The sequence below is a fragment of the Heliangelus exortis genome, chromosome 4, assembly GCF_036169615.1.
Source record: "Heliangelus exortis chromosome 4, bHelExo1.hap1, whole genome shotgun sequence".
Taxonomy (NCBI): Eukaryota; Metazoa; Chordata; class Aves; order Apodiformes; family Trochilidae; genus Heliangelus; species Heliangelus exortis.
In genome coordinates, this window is record NC_092425.1 from 12,571,937 (window position 1) to 12,598,818 (window position 26,882).

At 37.8% G+C, this 26,882-nt stretch overlaps 1 protein-coding gene across 2 annotated transcripts in view; it reads left to right on the forward strand.

Annotated features, from left to right (window-relative positions):
- The first annotated feature begins 980 nt into the window (after nt 1-980).
- Nucleotides 981-26,882, forward strand: part of GLRB (glycine receptor beta) — a 48,533-nt gene continuing 22,631 nt past the window's right edge. Inside the window, exons 1-6 of one of the 2 annotated variants that reach the window (XM_071743034.1) lie at nt 981-1,174; nt 2,491-2,644; nt 13,694-13,800; nt 16,275-16,342; nt 22,996-23,225; nt 26,186-26,268. In XM_071743034.1, coding sequence (XP_071599135.1) covers nt 2,514-2,644; nt 13,694-13,800; nt 16,275-16,342; nt 22,996-23,225; nt 26,186-26,268 — 619 coding nt within the window. In that variant the 5' untranslated portion in view covers nt 981-1,174; nt 2,491-2,513. The remainder of the gene's footprint in view (nt 1,175-2,490; nt 2,645-13,693; nt 13,801-16,274; nt 16,343-22,995; nt 23,226-26,185; nt 26,269-26,882) is intronic. The other variant, XM_071743035.1, reaches the window with a different exon arrangement.

The window sequence follows — 26,882 nt, forward strand, 5'->3', positions numbered from 1 at the left end:
CAAGAAGTTCAGCATGGACCTGTATTTCTGCAACTGTGACATACAAGGAGCTCCAGAAAGAATTTTCCAGATGCTATTTCAATTCCATTAGGTCTCTGTTCATAATGCAGTTGAAGTGACTAGCCAATAGTCACTGGAAAACCAACATCCATTGCAACTAGGATATGCCTCTGGACCCAAAGTGAACTTCCAGCAAAAGTCCATGATTTCCTATGAAGCAATAACAATTGACTCAATTCATGTGTATGTATATATGTATATATGTATATACACACACACACAAAAAAATCTATGTAGCAATGAATCATAGAATAGTTTGGGTGGGAGGGACCTTAAAGATCATCCAGTTCCAACACCCCCGCCATGGGCAGGGACACCTTCCACCAGACCAGGTTGCTCAAAATCCCATCCAACTTGGTCCTAAACACATGCAGGCAGGGGGTGTCCACTACTTCTCTGGGCAACCTGCTCCAGCACCTCACCACCCTCATAGTCAAGAAGTTCTTCCTAAAGCCTAACCGGAATCTACCCTCCTCCAGTTTAAGGCCAATACCTCTTGTCCTCAGGCCCTTATGAAAAGTCCCTCCCCAGCCCTCCTGCAGACCCCTTCAGGTACTGGAAGGCCACTGGAAGGTCTCCCTGGAGCCTTCTCTTCTCCAGGCTGCACAACCCCACCTCCATTAGCTTGGCTTCATAGGAGAGGTGCTTCAGCTGCCTCAACCTCTTCGTGGCTCTCCCCTGGACTCACTCCACTTATAGCTCTATACACTTCTTGTGTTGAACCCCGTCTTCCCCTCATCCCCCTCAGCCTCTCTCCGCTCACATTCCCGCCTTCCTTCCAACCCCACCAGGCAATGTGCCCTCTCTGGGGCGGCGGGACGGCCGGGGGCCAGAGTCCGAGCCGGGGGTGAGAGTGTCCCCCGGCCCTCCCGCCACCGGCGACGCCGCTCTCCCAGTGCCCATGTGCGGGCGTGCGGCCGGGACATGCTCACTGGGAGGCCGCCGCGCCGCGGCTCCCGCACATGCTCAGTGGCCGCGGAGGGCACGGTCGGAGGTAGGGGCTCTCCCCCCGCCGGAGTGAACGGCGCTTTCGCTCCGAGAGCGGGCCGCGCTATGGCCCGCCGCCGCTTTCCCGCTGGCCGCCGACTCTAAACACGGAGGGGAGCGTCTGGCGGTGAGGGCCGGGGCGGTGTCGCGTGAGGGGGCCGCGGAGGAGTAAAGAAGGGCCCGGCCCCTGAGCTCCGTCCGCTCCGGGCCGCAGCCTCCCAGGCCCGGTCAGCACCTCGGCCAGCGCCGGTGGTGGCGCGGCCAGGGAGGGCTCCGGCGGGCTCGGGAGTGGCTGCCCCCAGGGCAGCGCTGGGGTGGGGAGGGAGGAGTGAGGGGAGCTCCGCTCGTTCCCTCCTCCCGCCGTATCCCCGCGCTGCGCCGACAGCGCCGAGGCCGCTGGCTCCGCGGCGCTGGGGCTGGCGGGAGGCCTCGGGTGGTACCGGGGAGGAGAGGAGACCCCGTGAGGGCGAGGGGCTGCGGGGGCAGCTCCGCGGGTCGGTATCGGCGGGAGCAGGGGGGCTGCGGGTTTCTGGGGTGGGCTGAAGCATTCCGGTGCCTCCTGGAGGTGGAAGGGAGAGGAGGGATAGAGACGCGGGCGCTGCTCCCTCGAAAGAATTAAAACCAAATAGATAAAAGTGGAAAATGCAGGTGGTGCTGTGGCATCCGCCGGCCCAAGGAGATGCCTGGGAAGTGTCCGTGGGATGGGAAGGTACCGGGCAATGCCCGGGGAGCCGTGTGGCCGCGGCCGGGGCGGTCTCTGGCGGGACACAGGCTCGGCTCCGGCCTTTGGGACGTGGGTCTGCCCCGTGAGGAGTTTCGGTGTTAAACCGGAGAAGATGTAATCGAGCAGAGTGTTGCCGATTGTGTTTAGTCATCTTTGCAAGGCCTTTTTCAGGGCTGGCTCCGCAGAGGGAATACTTGGTGCAAAATAGTAATTTATGGTTAAATTCTGTAGGTAAAATTAAATTTGCAAGCTTTTCTCTTAACTGGCACTGAAATGATTGCTTTAGCTGTGCAAGGTCATAGAGGGATTGCAGCTCTTTGCCTTGCTAGATGTCTGTTTGGTCCCATTTAACCGTGTTCAGTGGAGTTGATAGATGATGTATTTAGTGAAGAGTTCTGTTTCCAAGTTTCTTAGGATTTTGAGGCAGCCTTTGAAGGACATCCTCTTTCAGTTCTTAAATGTGTTGGAGCAAACTTGCACATAAATCCTTGCTGTCGGGCTCTTAACTCTGGGACTCTGCTTGACTGCCAGAAAATTGCTTAAGTTGGTTCCATATCAGAATTGCACCTCAACAGACTCTTCCTTCAAGGGCAAGTGAGATAAAAGTTTTGTTTTTTTAAAAAAAGACCGTCAAATTTGTTTACATTTTGTAGATAAGTGTTCCCATTTGCCATGTCTAGCTCTACTAACAGAAATGTCTTTGTTTCCTTTTGCCACAGACTGGAAGTTTCTCTGACGTTTCATGTTCAAGATGAAGTTCTTATTAGCAGTTTTCTTTTTCATCTCATTCTCCTTATGGATTGAAGAAGTCTCTTCCAAAGAAAAGTCTTCAAAGAAAGGAAAAGGGAAAAAGAAGCAGTACCTATGTCCATCGTATGTACCTTCTTTCTTGTATGCTTTTCTGTGATGGTCATCCTGCCATATTTTTAATAGTGGAAATTTCATGGCAACTGACGTAGAAGGTGATGCTTTCTGCTGAGAGAATGGCATTTGGGGTGAGAATGAGAGGAAGAGGGTTTGAGTAGGATCATAGCTAAGTTCTCTTGATGATTGTGATTCTTCTGCAGTAAGTCCTCAGTTTTAATGAGTATCTAAGATGTAGTAGATTGTTTTTTTGTTGGGGGATTCCAACCTAGTGTCTTGCTGTTTCTGGGGACCTGGTATGTGATCCCATAGTACTGTGCAGGTATACTGAGAAAAGCAAGGAGGATGCAAAGCCATTGTACTGAAATTCAGTTTCCAGTTAGCTGAGTGGTGTAAGAGAAGGCATGTCCCATATGTGTTTTTACCATGTGTTGGATAGAACAAATGTTTCCAGCATCTTCCATCAGTGATTTACAGTACTAAAACTTTTATGGAGATGGATTGATTGTTGCTATAAAGTGTGCCCTTATGGAATTCTCTCTCTGTAAAAATTAAAATCTTTGATTGCCTAGATGAATAGAGAACATATTCCAGACATCTATGATTACTTGATGTTAATAGTACTCTTCCCTCTGTCTAATGCCTAACACATTTTAGGCTGTGATCCATAGGACAATACAACAGTTTTATTTGTGAGTCTCTTCTGTCATTTTCTTGGCCAGCCTAGAGTATCTTTGTAGAGTTACGGTGTAAATATCCAAGTAAAAGATCGATGGAATATATTATGTTGCCAAAAAGTATAGAAGACCAGTAGGTCTGAAAGGATAAAAATGATTAGACAAATTTAGAACACATTTCCTACTTGATTATTCATAAAAGTTGACTGGAAGATGGGACTGACTATTGACATTAATAAATATTTCTCAAATAAAAAGGGAAAAAAAGCTGAATAATCAGATGGAAGCAATGTTTGAATAATATCTCTTAAAGTTCCCACTCTTTTAAAATATTAACAGCTATAATTATTTGTAAGCCAGATTATTTAGAAGGTTTCTACATATGGCCAGGGTTTTCATTCTTTTCTTTAAATATCAGACCTGAAAAATGTGATTTGGATAAGGTTTGAATAGATTAAGATACAAGTGTCTAATACGATCATGACTCATCTGAAATGACCCCTACCCATTCTATTAACTTTGAATACTTAAGCTGAGCTCCGTGTGGAGCTTTTGGTCTGAGCTACCATGAGAATTCACAGCAAGGAGAGAAATGTCACAGTTCTCAGGACAGGTGTAAGTGCTGAAGTCCTCAGAACGTGGGTTACACACCTGGGACTTCAATCCAGATCTTCCATGAAAGCAGCCAGCATTTCCCCCCTGCTCTTGACTTGGTCTTTAGAACTCAAAACATTGATGTTGTTTTGGCTTGATGCATGGGTGTATTTTTTTTCCTTTTAAGTACAGTATTTCTTAGTACTGTACTCTTTTTAATACCTGTTGGTGTTTCAAGCCATTCTGTGATTCTATAATAATGTCATTTGTCACCAATATAATTGAAAATAATTTAATAAATGCTATAATTTTCCAGGCTAAATTTTTCATTCCAGCCAGTTGAAGGTTTTTGTGAAAATCCTAGCAGAATCCAGTATTTGTCTGATGTATCCCATGTGCAGTGCTGCTAACTAGAATTGCTTGCTCTATCAATAAGCCCTGTTGGATTTTCTAAATGATGAACAAATTTTCTAGGTCTTAGAAAATTTGTTCTAGGTCTTACTTGGATGAACTGCACAGCTTGAAGAGACAACCACTTGTAAGAGTGGGGCTGCAGGTGTTTGTGGCTGGCACCTAGCAGACCTCTGATGTGAATGAGCAATGCAAGTCAGCTGCCTCTTCCAGAGAAATTATCTAATGCAGACTTATCTTAACTCAGACTTCTGGTGGCAAACTTTAAATTGCCACACATAAGCTCTCACAAAACTTCTTTAGATAGTTACATCTGCATTGTAAAAAAGGTTGCCTAATCGTCATTATTTTTTTCCTGTGAAAAAAAGTAAGGAATCTTTCCTCTGAAACAAATGAAAGCACAGTGCAGTGGAATGGGAATTAAATGGCACCATAATGGTTGACCCAAAATAGTTTCAAAAGGAGTGCTTGAATGAAAAAACTTACTAGTAAAGCAGCAGAGAAATCTTTTAGAAGAATGCCTTGTATCTTTTGTAAAGATAATAAAATTTGCATAATGTATAAAAGTGAATGGTACAAATTCCTAATGAAAAATAGATTTATAAGTTAAAAAACTTAACCTGCCTTTAATTTGCATTGGTTACTGTTGCAAGAAAATTTAAAGCTTAATTATAACAAATTATTGCCTTTTGTTTCTTTACAACATGGGAAAATCTCAATTTTGCCTCCTCCAGAAAACAAAAACCACTCTCGTCATTATATAAGGAACAGTTTCCTCTTTGCAAACTTTATAATGATATTCAAATGTATGCAAATAATTTTCCAGGAAAGATTTATGCTTTATCTGATCTTAATGCTGGAGTTCCTTAGTTTGATGCTAAGAAATGGGTAATTGTAAGACTGGCTTGGGACTTCAGCATGAGTTTGTATGGAAATGGAGCATACTGAAGCTCTTCCTCTTATGGCTCTCCAGAATGCAAGTCTTTCTCCAAATGTGCATGAAATTCACTGCTATTAGAATAATCTGCAAGCAAACTGATTAGACACCCTATAAAAAGTTCATTATTTTCTCATAAACAGGTACTTGCTTCCATCAATTAAGAAAATTCTATTTCCTGTCACAAGAGAAAAACTTCTTACTTGTGATTATTGATAACACTGTACTTCTCAGCACATTGTCTGATCCTGGCTTGATTAGCCATCTTATTTTAATTTATTTCTGAAACTGTTTTTCCCAGCTTTTTTATTGAATAGTTTCATGAAGCTGATGTTTAATCACTTGGTTCTTATTTTGATTGAATGCTTGCCTGGAACAGATGTAAAATTTCACAGCTTGCATTTAGATCATTTTCCTTATTACCTCAGGCTTTCCAAATGAAACAGAGTAATTATACTTGTATCTGGTTCCTGAATGTTTGTTGATTAACAAAGAAATTGGCATATCAGGCCTAACATCCTATAAATCTGAGCAGAAATCTGAGAATCTGGCTTCCACAGATGCATAGTGTAATAAAATGCAGAGCTTTAGTGTAATAAAACTCTTGCCTTTTGTTTCCATGGAAAATCTTAAAAAAATAGTTAGATTTTGTCACTTAATCTTTTTCTTGATCATAGAGTAACCTATCAGATTTATTACAGCTGTTCTTACTTAACTCTTATTAACTTATTCATAATGTCTTCTAATACGTGTTTTTGGTAAACATATTGGGCACTTGGCTGTGACTTCCTCTGAGAGATGCTGGAAGATGTTTACTTTTTGTTATGTCATGATAAATACTTCAGTTATTTGTGATGTGTGAGCTGCTGTTGTTACCCCCAGAATCCTTAGTAGCCTCAGAAGGTCTCTTCTCAAGCTTGCAAGATCTCAAGACAAATGAAATTTTAAGGAAAGGGAAGTTGAGATGGCAATTATAGAAAGCATAGAGATGTAAGAGTGTCAGCAGCTAAGAAAATCAGTTATGACGATGCTCTTAATCACCGCTATCCCTCTTAATTATAGTTTAGGATGACTCAGCTGTTCCCTTGCACAACATTAATTTCTGAAGATCCCACGGGGTCTCTAATGCCACCGCAATGCTAAGAGTGAAACCTCAGTCACTGAATCTCCTTTTTTGTCTGGACAGCAGGACAGCTTTTACAGTAAAGGTCCCTCCTCACCTTTGTGCCTTTTTCCACATGGACATTTATATCCAAATGTATGATTAACTAAATACTGTGTCATAGCTCTAGAGGCTTTTTTATGAACGGAGTAGGAGTACAAATCAAATCTGGGCTTGTACTCGATAAAGCATATGAACGACTTCAGAAACTGTGAAATGGCCCTCTAAGCCCTCCAGAAAACATGGTTTGTGCCATCTGCCAGCTGGAAGCTTAGAAAGGTCACAGATGCCAAGGTTCAATAAACAGCTTCTTTTTAAAAATAACAACAAAAGACAGTGGAACTAGGGGGAAAAAAAACTTTGATGTGTTTAAACCACAGAGTTGTATGAGAGCCTGTCCTAAAATTCCTCTTGGTTTATTGTCAGCTTCTGACGTGCTTTTCCCATAAAGAGACTAAAGTAGAAATTCAAAGAGTTTTTGTTAAATTTATAATTTATAATTTTAAAATTTGATATAATTTTAAAATTATATCAAGCATTCTGGTATACATGTCCTGTTTATCCATAGGATGGCAACATCCCAAAATGTCAATGGTGGGGAAGTGTCATCAGTGTCTTTATTCACATTTTGTAGAAGACATTGTTGGTAGTTCGTGAACATTTTCATTTGTAGGTATGATGGGAGGGTTGATAGAGTTTGTGGGAGAAGATGAACTGAAGTTCAAAGAAAAGCCTGGATTTGGTTGTGGAGGCAGTTACATCTCACAGTGATTCTAAGATAAGTACATTACTGAGCCCAGGTCTGGTTCCTATAAAAATTCTTTTGCTGCGTAGTAGCAGGAGCTGGTCAATTGCTTAATCATTCTGTAGTATGTAGCTCTTATGGAAAACCCTGATCCCAAGCAGATAGAGCCACATTCCAGGAGTTTTGGGGATTTGTTTTCAGAGTGGATAAATTTACTGGAGAGTAAAAGGCAAAGCTTTATAAGCAAAACCTAAATTCTCTCGTAAAACAGTAATTAAGCATGGTAGGCTGTTGCTTGTTCAGTAATTCTCCCTCAGTGAGCAACTTTTACTTTATTCTGAAGACTGCAGTGATGAGACACTACAATGATGCAGTAAAGTTACCAACTCCATATGTCAGACACAACCTCCAGATTGAGAAGATACTGGGATATGCAGGTTAAATTACACCCTTAAACCCAAGTAGAAGGAAAACTATGCAACTAAATTCCCTTCTCAGCTCCACCAAATGAATCTTTGAAAGAGAAATTCTACAGAATGTATCTCCGCTTCTACCACCATACAAAGTAGTTAGATTTCACCAAGATCCATGCATCATTACTTACCACATTCGATAAAAAGAATGGAACACGGAAACTGCTTTTTAAAATATTTGTTGTTGTCTTAAGCACCTGGGTGCTGATCATGTTTCCTGTCTGCATGCAGTATGAGGACTCAGCAGGACATCAGTTATGCACAGAAGTTGCTTAAGTGGTGACTTCAGTGGGATGCAGAGATGCCTAAGTGAGGAGCAAACAAGCTCCTTTTGAGAAATGGATGCATGGTTAGCTTGCTGTGACCAGTACTGGTCAGTACTGGTCAGACTGGATGCAGTACCACACTAACCTGGTTCTGCTGGTTTGTGGGCTGTCATCTCTGTGGCAGGCAGCTTTTCTCAGGCTTATAATAAGAAGGCACCTCAGATCACCATACCAACACTCCTGAAGGTGGTCAGCCTTGGCAACACTGAATTTGAAACCAAAGCTGGGCTGGTAGGTTTCTAATAGACAAGGACTGAAGTCGTGACATAGACTGAACTATTCATACTACCCAACTTCAGAAAGATTGCTTGTATGCCCACATCAGGAGACTGTACTCTTTGGTTGTCTACAATAGTGGATGAAAGATGATTCATTTCACCCCCACAATTTAGGGTTCACAATTAGGGCTGCCTCATCTGGGTTTCTGTTTCAAATTCTACTGTTCAGGATCATTTCTCTTTGTTCACGGCACTGCAATTCCTTCAAATTTAGGCACAATTAGATAGTTACCTATCTAACTTTAGGTACTTATCTATCAACTGCATGAAGATGCTTAAACTCAGAGTACCATAGTTTTACATAATTTCAGTGATATCTCTTTATATTGGAAGCATTGTAATTATTCTTTCTAGTAACAGACGTGTACCTGGTACAGTTTGAAAATGTAGCTTTTAAGCATAATTGAGATAACTGAGATAATTCAGAAGAATGACATCTTACTGGTTTGCATTAGCCTATTTTTATGCTTCAAATTATTGCACTCAGAAAATCAAATGCCTGCAAATTGGAACACTGGTAGTTTATGTCAGGGTAATAGTTCTCACAATATATGATGAGATGACAGATACTGTGTTTTCCATAACTTTGTGTTATCATTCTCAGATATATACACTGCCATCTCATCTGAGTAAAATGTCAGTTTCCATCACATAGATTAGATAAACCCTACTAAAATCTGCTGTTTCAGCATTAAATAGAAACATTTTCTGGATTTAACTGAGCTTTGTGAGTTGAAACAGTGTGAGTTTCAAACTCACAGACTACGGTGGGAGTACTTTTATCTGTCAGACAGAAATGTAGTATGATGCAAAGGCAAAGCTTAATTCTAGGTAATGCAAGCTGTGCACTCTAAGTAAACACCAGAATAAGCATGCTACATGACTGTCTGGACTGCAGTGTACTGTAAGATGGAGTGTGAATACATCCTTCTGACATGTCCTTTTTTTTTTCTTTCTTCTGATTTTCCTACTATAAGGTAAAAAGTATATTCGTATTCTCTTTTAAAATTAGAAGTTCTTCAACATAATTGGATCTTAAGACTAGGGATCAGGGCAGTAGGTGAATTAATACAACAGCAAAAGTACTCCTTCCTCGTGGTGTATAATATTGTTTATATTCCTTTCTTCTGTCACCCTTCTGTAGTGCTGAGTGTGCTAAGGACTTCTTGTAACTTCAGTGAGCTCTGAGACTAAATGTTGTGATAACCCATAGAGATATAATAACATCTTCCGACAACATATGCTTAACACAATTGTAAGGATGTTATATAAATTTCAAAACAAGTGTAATACCTGCTTTTTGTCATGTATATCTACTTCTTTAAACTATGGGATTTTATTAGTGAATTATAAAAATAATTATCCATTGCCATCAATTGAGAATGTTAATTGTTCTTCAAAGTGTGTAGAGCTGCAGTGGGAGAGAAGATGGACACCTTACAACATATCCTGTGAAATAGAGTATTTAAAGTCATGCTTTTAATTCCTCAATAAATCCAGAAGTAATGTTCTGAAGAGCAGAGAGAGGCCAGTCATATCGCACAGAGATGTTATACCAAAAGCCTTGTTTGGTTTCTGGCTTTTGAGGGCAATGTTTATAGAAGCAAGAACAATTTTGAATATTCTGATTGTTTTCTCTATTCTTCTTTTTTTTTCCCACACAAAAAAAGTTTTTTGTGTTTTGTTTTTTTGTTTGTTTTGGTTTTTTCCAAAGTTATTATTTAGGCAAAATTCTCGCTAAGGCAGTTTCCAGCTTTACTAGACTTGCTTTTAAATTCCCTTTATAGAAACTGTGAGACTTGTGTTGCCTGATGTTTTGTTTGGTGTTCACTGTATCTTGATTAGAACTCATCAGTTACTTGTGAAGAATTCTGCTGCAGTTCCACTTCCTAATGCTTCTCAGCAGCTCCAGATCCACTCAACTCAAAGTAAATTTATTAAAATTACAGCACATGCTACAATTGGTTGAAATCAAAGGGAAACCTGAGGCTAGTTACCAGCTTTTCACAAATGTGGAAATTGTAGGTTGAATAAGAAAGAGCAGTAAGTAACTTTTAGGTTGGTGTGTTATATGGGCTTCTTTTAGGAAAGGAGATTTAACCTCAAATTCTTTTTCTCTTATGTAGCCTACACATATGCCTTTCATCATTAATCCATCAAAGAACAGCCAACTAAGCAGGAGTGGTAGTGGCTTTAGGTAAATATCTTAGTGGCATGAATAGTCCCAGCCTGCTTCTCCAAGCACTTAACCCATCCCATGAGCTGTTTGGTTAAGTCATTCTGTTCATCTGTCCCTCTGAAAGTGGCATAACCTCTTAACTCACCAAAAGCTGCACATAGGATTTGTTGATTTGCAGGTGGAATGGAGGCATTTTGATCAGCAAAGCTCTCTGAAGGAAACCCAGTCCTTGTGACAATATTCAGTGGCAGGAGTGCTATTTGGTGACATTAGTTCAATGACAGCATGCTATAAAAGACCACAGTGACAATATGACTGCTATTAAGCAGACCTTTTTTTTTTTTCCAGTAGCTATTCCAACCACTTAATTCAAAGTCACATTTAAAAAAGAGCAAGTACTGATCCTCTGTCTTGCTTCTCCCAACTCAAACCAACAAATTCACTTGGTCCTTATGTAAATGAGGATAAATTTACAACTGTATTTCACTTGGTCCTTATGTAAATGAGGATAAATGTGTGCACATTACATTTGAGGAAGTTAAAGCACTACCCAACAACTTACAGAAGATGTGATCATTAAATTCTTTACCAGAAAGCAGTGCAGCCTCCCATTAATTATCCCATCACTTTCCCCCCAACACAGTAAATCTCCCTTACCTATATCATGGCTGGTGTTTGAACAAACAGCCTGAGCAGATATTTCTACTTCTGTAATGCTGCAGTGCAACTCAGATCTCACAAAACTATTACCTTGTTCCTGTTTCTTGAAGAGACATATAAAGCTATCAGCAATATTTGGCTTTCTTCTGTTGTTTGATGCTCACTCATTTATTTTCTTGGGCATTTTTCCTCATTGCATTTTATGAGCATCTGTATTTAGATTATGTGTCCATGCTTCTGTAGCAATCTTTCCATTGGTAAAGGTCACCACTAAAAGCTGATCAGAAACCTCAAAATGATAGTAAAAAATTAGTCTTTTTGCATAGTGATCCAAATTTGAATCAAATATGAAAAGCTGTAAACACAGCCCTGGGTAAATTGTTTGAAGGTGAATTTCTCAGTTATTCAAAGGGGTAAGAACACCTATTGCTATTTAGTTGCCCTAATAATAAATTATCAGAGGTTTATTGTACACACAATATAGACATGCTGGTGGAAGATAATGTGTGCTAGTAAACTAAAATATTCCTGGTTTTGTTAGAGGATCATTATCTGTGGGTAAATGCTGATAGAACAAGTAGTTTACCTTTGCAATTGTTAATCATGGCAGCAGTTTTAATGTGGGTACAAGAGGTGGTACTTAAAGCTCTTCCACATTTTTTTCTCATCTGGTATACTATAGTTTAAGATATACTCATGAATGCACACTTTTTGGTAGCTATGTCTTTGGAGAGCCTTCAGAATTTATACTAACCCTGCTAGCAAGTGGTGAGTAGTCTGAAATTTCGGGGAGAATGAGGTGGTTATTTGACATCAGAGCTGAGCTGGTGTGCTTTTATCCCTCATGTATAATGTCAAATACAAGCAAATACTTAAACAGGTATAAAGCTTTAGATTTCAGAAATATTCTGAATACAATTGGACAAGCAGAAATTTGATTTTTTTTTTCTGAAAGATAAAATGCTCAAACAACATAAAGGAAGCTATGATGGAATAAAGTACAGTTATGTGGTCATAAATAGTTGAAAGAATAGGGAACTCCTTCGTAGTTTTATTTATAAACATTTTGTCTGTTAAATGTTAACTGAGGAGATTAAACCTCAATGTAAAGGCATATGAAGTGCTACCAAGTTGGCAGCTCTTGTTCAGTTGTTTCTGGTTTCTCTTACAGTTTTAATTTTAAAAATTTTATTTTAGAGGTGGGGTTATTCATAAAAGCTGGGCTATTCAAAGGCTGAGATCTGGTCTTACCTCCAGTTTTCAAACAAATAGTGATCTCATGCAATGACAGGAGTTATTTATTAGTTACTTAATTTCTCAGTAGTCCTTAAGGAGGTTGGTGAACAGAAGCTACCCTAATTGAACATCTTAAAATAAAGAAGCCTGATGCATTCAACATTTTTTAATTTTTTTTTTAAACAAATACCTCACTGTAAGCCTTTTGGAGAGTTAATATTTTCTTCAATAAGTGTTTGAATAATGCAGAAGTCCTAGAGGACATGAAGGAAAGTGAGTGATGAAAAGAAAACTAGAAGTGATCTGAGATGTTATAAAGAATAACACACAGGTCTATCAAGCTGACATCTGTATGGGAAAGAATAATGAAAAAAAATTAAGCTGGATAAAGGAGGCAAAAGCAGCTGATACTGAAAGCCTTTAGGAAACCTTTAGAAAACCTTTAGGAAATAATTTAGATAATTTTAAAAGATATGTTCATACATTTGTTTGCTAGAGGTATTGCGTGTATACAACTTATGCCTCTGTAGGGTGTTTGCCTTCTTTTCACATGGCATCTTAGTTATTAAATTATGATGACAGTTAGCAGAGTATTTGTCTTACAATGGAAGGGAAAGTGGTTACAAGACAAAACTCAAAATTAGGAAACATCACTGGACAGGTTGTACAGATAACATATAAAGTCATTTACATGACATTATCAGCCTTAAAGGTGTATGAGATAAATGGGGTGGGGACTGATGCACCCTCACAGCTTTTTTCTCACACTTTATTTCATGTTACTCTTGTAGCTACCTTTACCTGTCACAGGTTCTTTTCATTTTAGTGATGGTTTTAACACCCAAAACAATAACAAGGTAAGTGGAGATGTTTAAATTCCCCCTGCAAAATCACACAAGAATCCAAGGCCTCATTTTCCATAACAGAGCTTTTATTAGCACTTGACAAGGAGGTGATGCAATGGCTCCAGCCCTCTGAGTAGCTGGTGCTGGCATGTGAGAGCAGGAGGCTGCCAAAAGCCTCCGCATAGTTTGGCACCTACCAAGTGCCTGTCAGTTTACTTCTATTCCTAATCTGACAGTCACTAAAAATAGTTCAGGTGGCTGCTTTATGCTAAGGAAGACATGGTGTTTCCCTGGAAATTTGTGCTAGGAGGGAAGGCAACAATTAATGAGTTGAGCTTTGTTTATTTTCTCGGGTTTGCAGTTAAGAGAGAGCTTTGACCTTTGTTACAGTGTCTTGGAAAATACTGAAACATCACAAAGCAAGGAAGGCTATGCACTATGAAAGCTGAAAATACTGACAATATTTTGCTCACTAAATGAAATTTGTGGCACTACTCTAAAACTACTTAAGTAACTAATGCACTTTTTTTTACAGCCAGCAATCAGCTGAAGATCTTGCAAGAGTACCAGCTAATTCTACCAGCAATATCTTGAATAGACTATTGCTCAGTTATGATCCCAGGATAAGGCCTAATTTCAAAGGTATGTCAGGTGTTCCAGCCTTTATTTTTGATCTTTGGATTTTTAATCTTTTGCTCTTTTCATACAAAGAAAATTTATGTAAAGATAATATTCACAGTCTGGTAAATATCTTCTGTATTTTCCTGCTTTTGGCCTGAAAGGTAATATGTTAGGATTTTATGATCATAATAGTATGTGATACTTTGATATTATACTTATTACTATCATAAATATTTTCATTTTGTAAAAGAAACAGATTTCTCTTTAGAGATCCTTTAAAATGACTTTATTGACTTTAAATTTACTTTAAATTGACTTTATTGACTTTAAAATGACTTAGGATCTGCAGTAGCCCTCTTTGGGAACTATACACTTATTTAACACTTAAAAGGTATGCTAGTAATACATCTTATACATTGTCATTTCATGCATTTTCAAATAGGAACAATTTAAACACATTCTCTGATTTTAAAACATCTCCCTGGTAGTCAAGTGTTGTAGGAATCTTCCATGTAGGCAAACCTGATTTCCTTACATATGAAAAAAAAAGGTTGAAATACACATTCTCTGCAAAACCTCTAATAACCCATACTGCTGTAAGTTTCTGGGAATTAGATGCTTTCCCTGCTGGAAAAGGACATTGAAAATTTTATTACATTACAGACACTGTAGTTCACATAAGTCAGCTCTTTCTTTTCTAAACTTAAATATAAGTCTGTGTGCATTAAGAGATGGTTTAGTATGCATATCAATAGTACAATAAATTTGTAGATCTGTAATCTTGTTCCTGCTTTCAAAGACACCATATGCAGATGTTCTGCTTAACTAAATTTTATAGCTTATTTATAATACATATAAACAATTGTATTAAAGTCAGTTTTCAGCAAGTGACTGGCTTTTTTCTTATTCTCTGTAGAATCTTGTGTATGTTTACAGCACTAAACCTTGTCACAAAGAATAAACATTCAGTTTCTGTTCTACCTGTTCTTCAGAATGATAAATCACAAAGCATATTGCAGATTTCGTTATATTTTTGATAACACTGCTGGCAATCTAGTAGGAATCAAGATCTAGGGAAAAAGGAGGACATGCAATATTAACTCACGGGAAGGTGGAAGAAAAAGAACATTTTCTGACAATGGTTTGGCCATGTGAAAACGTTCCTCACACATGACTGATTCTCTTGGATGGCACTTCCTGTTCAAATCTGGAAGAGAGATTATACTCTTGGCTACTAATGGTGTGGTGGGTGCTCTGTCACATGCATCAGGCACTAAACAAAATCTTATGCTTCTTGCATAACCAAAAGCACCACTTTTAACTGGTCTGATTTAAAAAAACAAATCCAAGAAACTGGTTAAATTAAAAAAATGAAATTCTACTTTAGTGATTTTCTGGTGAAGTGTGACAAGTTCAATTTATGTATTCAGTGTACACTGAAATATTGTGTTCAGATGAACAAATTATTAGGAAAGGCATATATTACTTTGTGATCTTTGTCAAAGTAGTCTTCATGTATTGTTCTATTGCTTAGTGCTGAAAGTAGGAAGAATTCCACTGAATTAAGTACTTTTAACAGTGTAAAGGAGGTCAGATACATGCATCTAGTGTACACAGTGACACCCTCAACATACAGGTGCTAAATAAAACCAGTGGACCATAATTAGTTCTCACAACCATCAGGCTACTTCTCCCTGCTTTGTGATAATTCTCTGTTGACACCAGATTAAATGACTGCCAGTCAGTTCCCACAGGGTGACAGAGGGCAGATGTAGCAGCTGTCACATTATCCCTCTGCAACCACAGGATTCCTGGCTGTAGAAAAGAGGAAAAAATCCAGTCTGTCTTTGTATCTTTTTTTTTTCTTGGCAAATTGGTAACCATTACAAAATGGAGCTAATTCCTCTTGCACTCTGTGCAACTGTGAAAGCTGCATGCAACTATTTTTATCTGCCTGTTTTCCTGCTTTCAGTTTTGTACTTGGCTTGCACAAAGAAGTATCCTCTTACAACATAAGTAAATGTGTCATCATAAATCATAAACAGGTAATTTAGGATGGTAGATCATCATTATGACCTTGACAGTTAAAAGTGCCTACCACCAGAAGTGTGAATTGCCTCTATCCACTACACTGTATGCAGAAATAATACTGGATTGTGCATTCTGTGGTAACAGAAAATAATCAAATTTGAAAATTATTCCGATTTATGAACTGTGAAATGATGTAATCTTAACACTCTGGACTAAGGATTTTTTTTTTTATCACCGGGTTGAAAAGAGGTTTCATGATTTGTATTTATTTTCTATCAAAATATATTAAACAACTTTTGAAAGCTGTGTATCATCCAACTTGAAAAGATAAAGTTGAATGACCATATGAAGAATTGTTGTGATCCTGGTATAAAAGTTATAACATACATTTACTGGATTGTGCAGCTCACTGGAAATCTTTTAATCTTTTTTCTTTTTTTTCTTTTTTTTTTTTTTTTTTAAAGGAATTCCAGTCGATGTTGCAGTCAACATCTTCATTAATAGCTTTGGGTCAATTCAAGAGACAACTATGGTAAGACTGAAATGAGATTTTCTTATTAAATTTCAGTCTGAAGATTATGAACTCTAAAGCAGAAATAATTATTATGATTGCAGTTTCTGAGAATTGAGTTAATGGGGGTAGTGATAGACTGACTGTGCTTAACATCATAAACCTATTAATCTGTTTCACTCCATATTTGTCCACACATTGTCAGCTTTTAGAATCTGTTGGAAAATAAAGAAAATCCATGGCATCTAAAATGTAAGAAATACACTTATTTCCATAAGGGAAATTCCAAGCAAATTATGTAACCTTCCTGAGACTTAAAATGTAAGTTGGTTGATGTACAGAAAATACTAAAACTATATATGAGAGAAAAAGAACATTCATGCATAGGGCTGAAGCATACAGGTTCTCTGTTTCATGAAGTTCTGAAGATAAGGTAAATCACAGAGGAGCAGAGGGAGAAGGACTAAAGGAGTAAATCATCAGTGACCATAATTTTACTTCTCTTTGTCTACTGTGTGAGAGAGGTAAAAGAATTGAATTTTCAAAAGATGAGTCCAGTCATAAAATGTTAACATGTCAATAACAGCACCAAATAATTCTCATTATAATTTTGACATTTCTGTTAGTTTCAATATAAAAAATAATTTCAGATAAGCCATTTAGAGTATTTTGGAACTTGAATATCTTCTTTGCAATAGTATTTCAAATAAATACTTTCAAAAATATTGCAAAAACCCCAACATTTAAATGTTGAAGATGTTCTGACCTGACAGGGGTTGTCTTTTAAGTCAAAAAAGAAAGGGGAGCATGACGTTTCTTCCAAGTATGTGGGAAGCCACTGCCAGGGTATGCACTCACCATAGGAGTTCTTAAATACACCCTGAGCATCACATTTAGAAATTACTTTGGTGATCTGTTGCATCCACAGCATTGAGGTAGTTCCCAAAACCAGGTCTGATGTTGTGACTGAGACAGCATTTCTACTCATAATGGCACAGACGCAATAAATTAAAATATGGCTAATAAATAATAAACCACCTTTTGCTGTTGGAAGAAGTGAAAGTCTTAAAATTCTGAACCAGTTTACATGATACCCTACTGACATTTCAGTAGGACTTCAGAGCTGCTCAAAGTTTAGCATATGTAATGGCTGGAACAGCTTTTCAACAACTTGGCAAAAAAATTTTGTTCCTTTAATTAGGAGTGAATTGAAGATTTAATTGGAAATGATAATAAGTCAACTAATAGCATTTGTGGGAAGTGATATTAAAACAAAGAATATACTTGTGCCAAACATACTTTGAGTTTTATTTCCTGAAAACAAAAAGGGGACTAAAGTTTAAAGATGGGCAGGGAGGAAGAGCAGGAAAGTAGGAGTAAGATAAGTGTCTAAGATGGCAGGGATATTAGGCCAGATGGCCCTTTCAAGTTTCTGAGATTTATTGCATGTTTTAAAAAGTGACTTTTACAGAGGCTTTTTTACAATTCACCCACATCCAAAGAGTAAAAAAACATGAACGTAAGGGCTGTGCTTTCGTTCCAAAAAATGGTGTGTGCCTGTCTGTGAATTCCTGATATGGCCTCACAAATTTACTGGGATGTTCTGTAAGATCTGTCGTGCTCTCCTCCATATTTCAGAACTTCAAACACCATCCTTACTTTAATTTATGCTCTTATTTGGATTTTTTCATCCAGCCAATCACCATGATAGCTAAGCATGAGTTACTTCTTTGGTGCCTTATTGTATCATAGGAGCAGTGACAAAATAAACAGTGGATCTGTTCTTCCTTACATCACTTGGGATACTCCTCCTGCTGCAGATGGCATTGGGTTCTGTTGCATTCAGGAACCAATGCTCTGTTGGAGATAGCCTAGTAATTGTCTTCAGATGGTCTTGGTAATGCATCAGACAGTAGAAATAAGTCTCTTAGACCAGGAAAAGACTTGTGCCTGTAGAATTACAGGAAAAGTGTTTCCTGGAAATGAAGCACTAAACTTTTAAGGACCAGATGGACCTCTTGCATTCAGAAAGGAGAGGCATTTGCAGGAAATAACAGGACTGCTGAAAAAGCTTCCCTGGTGCTAAAGAAGAGAGTGGCTGCCTGCAACTCTTCTGTCTCAGGCATTGGAGTGACTTGTGGGGAATATTGATTTTTTTTTTTTACTGTTCGTAAAGTTACCAGAACCTACTAAACTGAATGGACTGATACATTATTTCAAATATTTTGCTATTAGTAGTTATATTTTTAAGTATTTCAGCTGATGAATTATAGTGATGATTCTTGGCTCTGTAGTCCTTTTTGGCTGTATCATAGTTGATGGTCATAGGTTTTGCAAGGTGTATATGGGAGTAAAGCATCCTGGTTTAGCTGCCTTAAGGAGACAGTTTCTTCTCTTGGATGATGGAAGGGTGAGGTAAAGCAACCAAGGGTGCCAAGTAATTGTGAGTGAGGTGGTGGTATACAGCCCAACAAACCAATGTGGAGAAGTGCCAGTGAGAAAAGGTGATTTGGCATGTTGATCTCCTTTCATTCAGAAGGATATTAAAAGAGATGCAGATGGAAGTATCTTCAGTAAGATGTCCTGTATCCCACTCTTAAACCCTTCTCTGAAATAGCCAACTCTGGGCTTTATGTCAGGAACCTCTGATTAGTCAGTGGGCTCAGCTTGACATCGTGGTAGCTGGTTTTGAGGGTCCCTCATGTATTTCATTAATAAAAAAAAAAAAATTTGCTGTTTTTTTAATTGTTGTTGTTGGTTGTTTTTTTGTTTGTTTGGTTTTTAAGAGGTTTTTTTTATGTGCTTTTTTTTTAAAGTAAAGCACTTACAGGTGTGATGTAATATGGGTTTGAATCAAGACAGGACCTGAATTGTGTATCCTAATCCCAGAAGCCCGTACTGACTTAATCAAACCCTGGTGAAGAAACTGAAGGGTAAAAGTTTGCTCTGTGTCTGGAAACAGTCACTTTCATGTTGAGCTGTTGAGTTCTCAAGAGAACTGCAACATTTTCACACAGGTTTCAAACAAGTTACCTGGAAAAGCTAAACAAAAAATAGCTATAGCTAACTACAGAGTGAATATGAATTTGTACAGCTTTATTTGTACAGAGCTGCTACCTTCCAGTAAGCCCCCTTTATCTTTAATCCTGTTACTTGCATCCTAGCTCACCAGACTACTTGTCAAGGGTCCCTGTGCTAACTCTACTTCTGATTTTGCTGATGTTTTTTTTTAGACTGCAGATTTGTGGGAAAACATGGTAATTATGCTACATTTATAAGCTGCAATAGACTGGATGACAGGAGAGTGATTCCCCAGGAAAGAGTCTTTCTGCTTTAAATACCTAATGGGCTCTAAAGCTTTAGTCATGCTGGTCATCTGTCCCTCTGTCTGCAGAACCTGTATGCCAGCTTGGTACTTGCAGCATAACCTTTCTTCACTCAAATAGCAAAACCTCACTTCCTCCTTCTCCTTTACTTTAAATCCTTGCAGAAAGATCTTCTTTATTTTTTAAAGGACAATTATCTTTTCTTATTTTAATGTTAAAAATTACATTTTCTACTTTACATTTTTCTACTTCCTTTCTTTGTATGAGTGCAGTTCATGTAGAAAAAGCCTTTCATGATCTTCTGTGTGCTCCGGTGTGCAGAAGGAGATGTACTGATTATGCCTGGTTTCTGGCCTGAGGAGTTTTTCAGGCCACATGCCCACTGTTTTGTAGGTTGCATTTGAAATATTTCCTAGAATGCCTTCTCTTTCTACCCCTTGAAAACAACTTGCCTTTTGATGGAGCTTCATGGGAAAACAATGACCTGTAGATTTTTTTTGCCTACCGTGTTCTCCAAGGTTTAATGCTGATTAAAACCTCTTCTGGACTGTCCCCTCCCCTGCCCCTGTTTCAAGATTTTTGGTTGGTATTTGACTCTCCTTTTTTATAAAATGCTTATCATTCTGTAATATTCAAAGGGTGTGTAAAATGTATGTGAAGAAGACTGTGGTTACATGATTTGTGTAGATCACTTCTTCAGCTCCTGTCAAACCTAACTGTAGTGCACATAGTGAATCTTAAAATTCATTACCCAAACTTGAGGGGACTGGTTGCAGACTTCTTCCAAAATAGATTTATACCAGAAACTGCAATAGTTAATATTCTTTTAAACAGAAGCTCTTCTGCACATCATTGTCTGGCTTGCCACACTTGTATCCTGACATCTCTTTGCTTTCTTCTACATTTTCTGCATTGCTTCAGGTATGTTGGTGGCCTTCCTCTCCAAGTGAAGCTTCACAGGTTTCTAGTCATTTAGGTAGATCTGAACAGACCAATTTTAGGTTAATGGGATTTTTCTTTCATTGTCTTAAACAGAAACAGAATCAAGTTATTCAAATGTCACAATGTCTGGCAGGTAATAAAATAGTATCTGAAGGTGATAAAATAGTATCCACCTGATCTCACTTCCAGTTCTTATTTTGCCAGTGCATTCTGCCTTTCAGTGATGTAAACTTCTTCTGAATGGGTAAGCTGAAGGCAAGTGTCAGACACTGCTTATGATTTGCCTATGTCTCTGAGAAGGCATTTGATTTCATTAAAATTAGGGGAATGCACTTGTTTACAGGGAATTTATTTTGGAGTAATGCTTGTGAGCATGACCAGTATGCAGTATTTATCCCATATGTTTTAAAGCAAGTTTTCACTGAGACAAGAAATGCATATGGAATAGGAACTTCAGCAAGAAATAAAGTAAGTTTTCAATTATATATATATATATATATATAATTGAAAAGATGCCTTCTGAGGTAATGACCTGAATTCCTCCTTGCTCCTGAAGATTCTCTATGAGAGACTTCCAGTAAAACATCACTTCATATCAGTTATTTTTATACTTATTTACTTTGACCAAATAATATAGGTCTTCTTATAAATAAGAGTCAGACTACATATATTTTTTCAAAACTGGACTGCCAACAAGTGACATCTCTCAGAACTATGCATATTAATAAATATTGCCTCAGCTTGTTCTACTTAGTTTTGAGACTTTGTTTTTTCCCTTATGGTTCAGCAAGGAAAAATATTACTCAGTACAGTGAAAAAAAAAAAATAGGCTGATCTGACTGTTGGACTGAATATGGGACAGTGGGGACTGTATCCCAATTAACAGGATTAGTCAGCAGGGTAGATGGTTCTGCATGAGGTCTTAACCAGGGGAACTCCTTCCTGTTGGAGTTAGCATGCCTGTCTCAACATGGTACAGGCTTTGGACTGTAAATACCCATTCTATATAGTATTACAGTATTACAGAAGAATTACAGAATACAGAATACAGAAGAATACAGAAGTACTACAGTACAAGAGAAGAGAACCCACATTATATTGACAGGAAGATGTGTAAGATGGCAGTGATGTGTGAAATAAACAGCTTTATATACATTAACAGACTAAAAATATGTTGAGAACCTTCACTCAGTTTTCTGGCATTTTGCTGTGATTGTAAAGAAGTACCAGTGATTTTACTGCTCTAAAAGATACATCCCTTACCTCAGGATGCTTTGTACCTTATAGTCATTTATGAAAAAAACCAAAACACACCACGGAAGATTGGTTAGAAGACTGGAGATAGACATTATCTTACATATAAAATTTTGGTTTGTGTTGTGATTTGATTTTGGTGGGGTTTTTGGTTTGGGTTTGTTGGTTTTTTTTTTTTGTACTTTATTTCAACGTAACGTTTTTGGGTTTTTTTCTCTCTGTGATTTGCCTAGTTTACAGATATGTAAAAAAGAGGCACCGGCTTAAATGTAAATGTCAAAAGCAAAAAGATTTAGAAGTAAGACTGAAAAATCATAACTGACATACTGGGTCAGATTTTTCCTTTGGATGCACACAGCTTTTGCTAAGGACAGAATGCGTGCGGGTACCATTTTGCCCTGAGACACATGCTACTCCAGGTCCCAAAGGCAAAATTCTCATTGAGCATGGCTCTAATGCTGTCCATCCCTGAGCAGCAGTCCTGCTGAATGCAGAAGGAGGTTTTCTTTGTGTAAAGCCTTGGTTTTGTCTTTTTGAGACCTGCTCTTTTCCTGTTCTCATACATGCTATGCCTGATTTTTTGTTGCAAGCTGGCATCAGTTTTCTTCAGTAACCAAAATAAACCCAAATCACTGTTACAAGGTCTGAGGCTGCATTCTGTATGGGCAGTGTGAAATCTACTATCTACCTGGTCTGCTTTCTGCTTTTGTAGTGTGATACTGTACTATCAGTGTGCCACTGAACCAAATGGAGAATAAACTGGAATTTACACTTGCTGGATATCTTGACAGAAGTGGTACTGTGCCTCTGCTTCCTGCAGCAATTTAGTGTAATCAAGCAATGGCTTTCCTCTGCCCTGCTGCATGCTTTTACTGTTGAGGGGGTGCAAAAATTAGGGGTGGGAGGGGTGCAATTTGGTCCTTTTTTAAAAGAAGTTATTATATACAAAACATGAGTGAGATATAATGTACCTATTTTTAGTAGAGTCTATTAAACTTTAAACTTATTATTATTATTTGAATAGTGATCATTATTTTGTGATAGAAAAAGATAAATTGTTTCTCTCCTCAGTCTGATAAAATGGTTTTCTCTCTCTGTGGGATTATGGCTTGATTTCTGGATGGTCTTATATTTATGTCTTTTTCCCATCAGGATTATAGAGTCAACATCTTTCTAAGACAGAAGTGGAATGACCCCAGGCTCAAACTTCCTAATGACTGGAGAGGTTCAGATACTCTGACAGTGGACCCAACTATGTTTAAATGTCTTTGGAAACCAGACTTATTCTTTGCAAATGAAAAAAATGCTAACTTCCATGATGTCACACAAGAAAATATTCTTCTTTTTATATTTCGGGATGGAGATGTCCTAGTCAGCATGAGGTACCTTATTGATATATTTCTACTCTTCTTTTTTTTCTGCTTTTTTTTAGTTACTTGATATGAGAGATATATGCTGTGTTATACTTAATGTATATAAATAAAATAAAATTAGTCATAAAATTTATGACTAATATTTAAATTTGACAGTTTTTAAACGATACTAAAATTAATTAAAATGTCTGTGAAGAAATCAGATTGTTTCAAAGTGTGTAAGTTGGTAGCACAGCAAGTACTAGAAATTTGAATTGTATGCACATTTGTATGTCACATTAAGCTAACACATCAAGTACACTAATATAGTTGAAGAAAAAATTTAAGCCCTTTCAGTAATTTCTTGGATTCTTGGAAGCATAATGAAATAGATAATATCTGAAGTACAGCCTTCAGCAAAACCATATCATTTGCTGACCACTTGAATTTCTGCACCAACAAAAGAAAATTATGTTTATTTACTAATGATATATATGGAAAGGCAGAAATTACAAAATTTGTGAATATCAGTGCTTTGTAAAAGTACTGGGACATAACCCTGATTACATTTTATGCCTTACTGGCATAGATTTTTTTCAGAAGGCTCAAAAATGTTGTTTAACTATTGTTGCAAATAGCTCATACTATTTTGTGGATTGAGTTGGTTTGTCAAAGGTAAGCACCATGCCCTAAAAATAATCATCCAATGAAAACATCAAATTGTTTGACTAAGAAGGATCTTGTAGTGAATTACAGATCTGAAGAATTTATAGACACAATGATTTGTAGAGACTAGAAACATAGAAATTTCCAGAAACAGAGAAAAGTGTCCTGAAAGTGAGTGAATTTTCTTTGAGTGTGAACTGGAACATATTGCCTTGATAGACAAAAAAATTATTACCCAAATTTACTGCAACTTAACAGTTAAATTAGAAGTACTTCTGAAATTTTAGTCACACAAACTGCTTCTTCCCATGGTAGAGTTGGCTAGAAAAAAGAAAAGATGTGAGAGTCGGGGTTCTTTGCCCATTTCAAATCAGGATCAGAAAACTCAATCTCAAGACTTTTTGCCATCCGTAATCAGAAAAGAAAATTCATTGGGCAATCCAAACATTTCATTTGGCTCACTCTGAAGGTCCTGATTCTGATTTCAGTTGTTTCTGTAGCATGTTTCAAAGTCTGCAGAAATAATGTTTCAAAATAGAAAGTATCTTTTCAGCTTTAAAGAAAACTTTCCGTCTGAAATAGCAAATATTAAATAAAACATTGAAACCTGATAAAAATTCCCAGGTTCCAGCTATTCATAAATGAGATTATTTCAGTCACTAGGTTAGGCTAGGAAATAGTGAATATTCATTGAATCCTGCTAGAAGTGTTTCTGATGGAAAAATTATTCTCTGAAAACTTCCAAATGACACAATAAAATTCAATAACATTTGTAGTCAATGTTGTCCTCTAAAAATATTCTCTTTGATTTTAATAATACACTGTGCTCATTAATTTTCTGAGGCACTGTGGTTTGGTGACATGATACTGAGATTTTAATATTTAAAAATATGTAATTGCTGTGCCATGTATTTTTAGTTCACAGAGGTGTTATCACTCAAGAATGAAACAGTCTCCAGGTATCAAAATACATGTTTATGACAAAATGCATGTGAGAGAAAGCTCTTTCCCTCATAAATAGTTACAAATTAGGAAACTGAATGTAGGAATAAACAGCTGGTAGTCATGTGAGGAGAAATAAGCAGTGAAGTCCCACAGAAAAATCTCTTCTGGTTCCTGTTTTGTTCAACATAAATCATCTGGAAAACTGAATTGACAGGTGTTTTGGATGATGCCAGAATATTCAGGATAGTAAAGATGAAAGACAGCAGTGAGAACTGCAGATTAATCTAGTGAGTAGGCAACAATGTGTGCAAGGAAATTCAATGTAAATAACAGAAAATTATGCACGTGGTAAGTTTTTTCTTTTGACTTTACTTAAAAACTGCAAAGTTTATACCACTTGTTTTGAGGTGGTATAATTATTACCTTTGTGTAATAATGGCTGGTTCTCTGAAAATGTCAGCTAACAGCTCAGGACTGGTTGGAGAAGTCAACTGAATTCTAGGAAGTTTTAGGGACTAAAGGGAACGTCATGCAGCTATGTAAATCCATGCTATACTTGCATCCTGAAAATAAGGTGCAGTTCTAGTCTTGCCACTTCAAGAAGGGAGACAAGGATGGTCAAAGGTACAGATTGGCATTCTTTATAAAGACCAGCTATGCAAGGCAAACTTTTCACAGAGGAAAAAAAACAACGAAGATAAATGAGGTAGTGGCATTGAGGTCTCTAAATCATTAATGGCACAGAGAGAATGGATGGACATTGATTTTTCACCTTTTTTTCCAATAAAAGAACTATGAGACAGGCTCAAGATAAATAAAAGTAGATGATTAGAGTGTGTGCAGCTTAGCTATGGGATGTGCAGAATGCTGTGCATGATTAAAGCTTTCACAGAGTCTGGAAAGCAACTGGAAAAAAATCAGCCCATTGGAGACAAAAAAATCTGTTGAGGTCCCTTAAATCCTGAAATGTCACTTCTGGTTTAGAAGATTCATGAGGTGCAATATCTGGGAGACTGCTGGATATCTGATTTCCTGATTGCTGGAGTCTTGTGTTCTTCAGGAGGTTGCTATTGGGCCACTGCTAGAGACAGGACTTTGTTCTGTATGGACCTTTGGCTTGGCTATTCTTATGACATATGTATTGTGTCATTTATTAATAAGTCTCTGGTAACTAGCTCTAACTAGCATATGTTTATAACATTTTGTTCTTGGATTACTAGAGCTATCTCAGTTTCAACCTGCTACTTAGGATTTTTAAAAATTTGCTATTTTAGAAGCTGAAAGTCAAATATTTGTTTGTTTGTTTGTTTTTTCTTATTGCCATCTACTGCTTACCTGGCAGCTAATACTGTTTTTAAATTTCATTTCTGTATTTTCAGGCTGTCTATTACTCTGTCATGCCCTTTGGACTTGACCTTGTTTCCTATGGATACACAGCGCTGCAAGATGCAATTGGAAAGCTGTATGTAAATCACTCTGTGCATAAAAACAGTTGCCTTAGAGGCATGCCTGAGAATCAAAACCAAAACTGATCAATTCTGTGTTGTTCAAGTCAGCATTTTTAATGAATTTTGAAATTAATGTTCACAGGTTCATAGCAACATACATTTCCCTATCAAAAATGCTTCTTACAGTTATGGCACCCTAAACTCTGTTTTCAGCTTTTGCTATTAAGCATGACAACTTATGAGCTTTATAAAAGCATTTACAATAAGCTTAGCAAAATGGAGACACATTTCAGTTAGAAAAAAAATATCCATGGTTTCCCCAGGAAATTGTAACTTCCACAGCATGTGCTGCTTTGGAGGTTTTTGAGGTCAAATTTGCACCCTTGCATTGATGTTTCCTGGTATTTTAAACTCTTTTGATAGAGTGCCAGAGGAAAAGTATTTGGTGTCAATACATCAAGAGCATTTAATATGAAACCCTTTGAGAGTGGTTTCAAGATGTACTGGGGATGTAGTCAGACATCTCTTCCTTATCAGTCCTTCCTTGGTCTCTAGGTGATATGATCTCATGAACAGCCAGGTCTCATCTCTGAAGGGCTTCATGCCATGCTGGAAGTTGCAGCTAAAT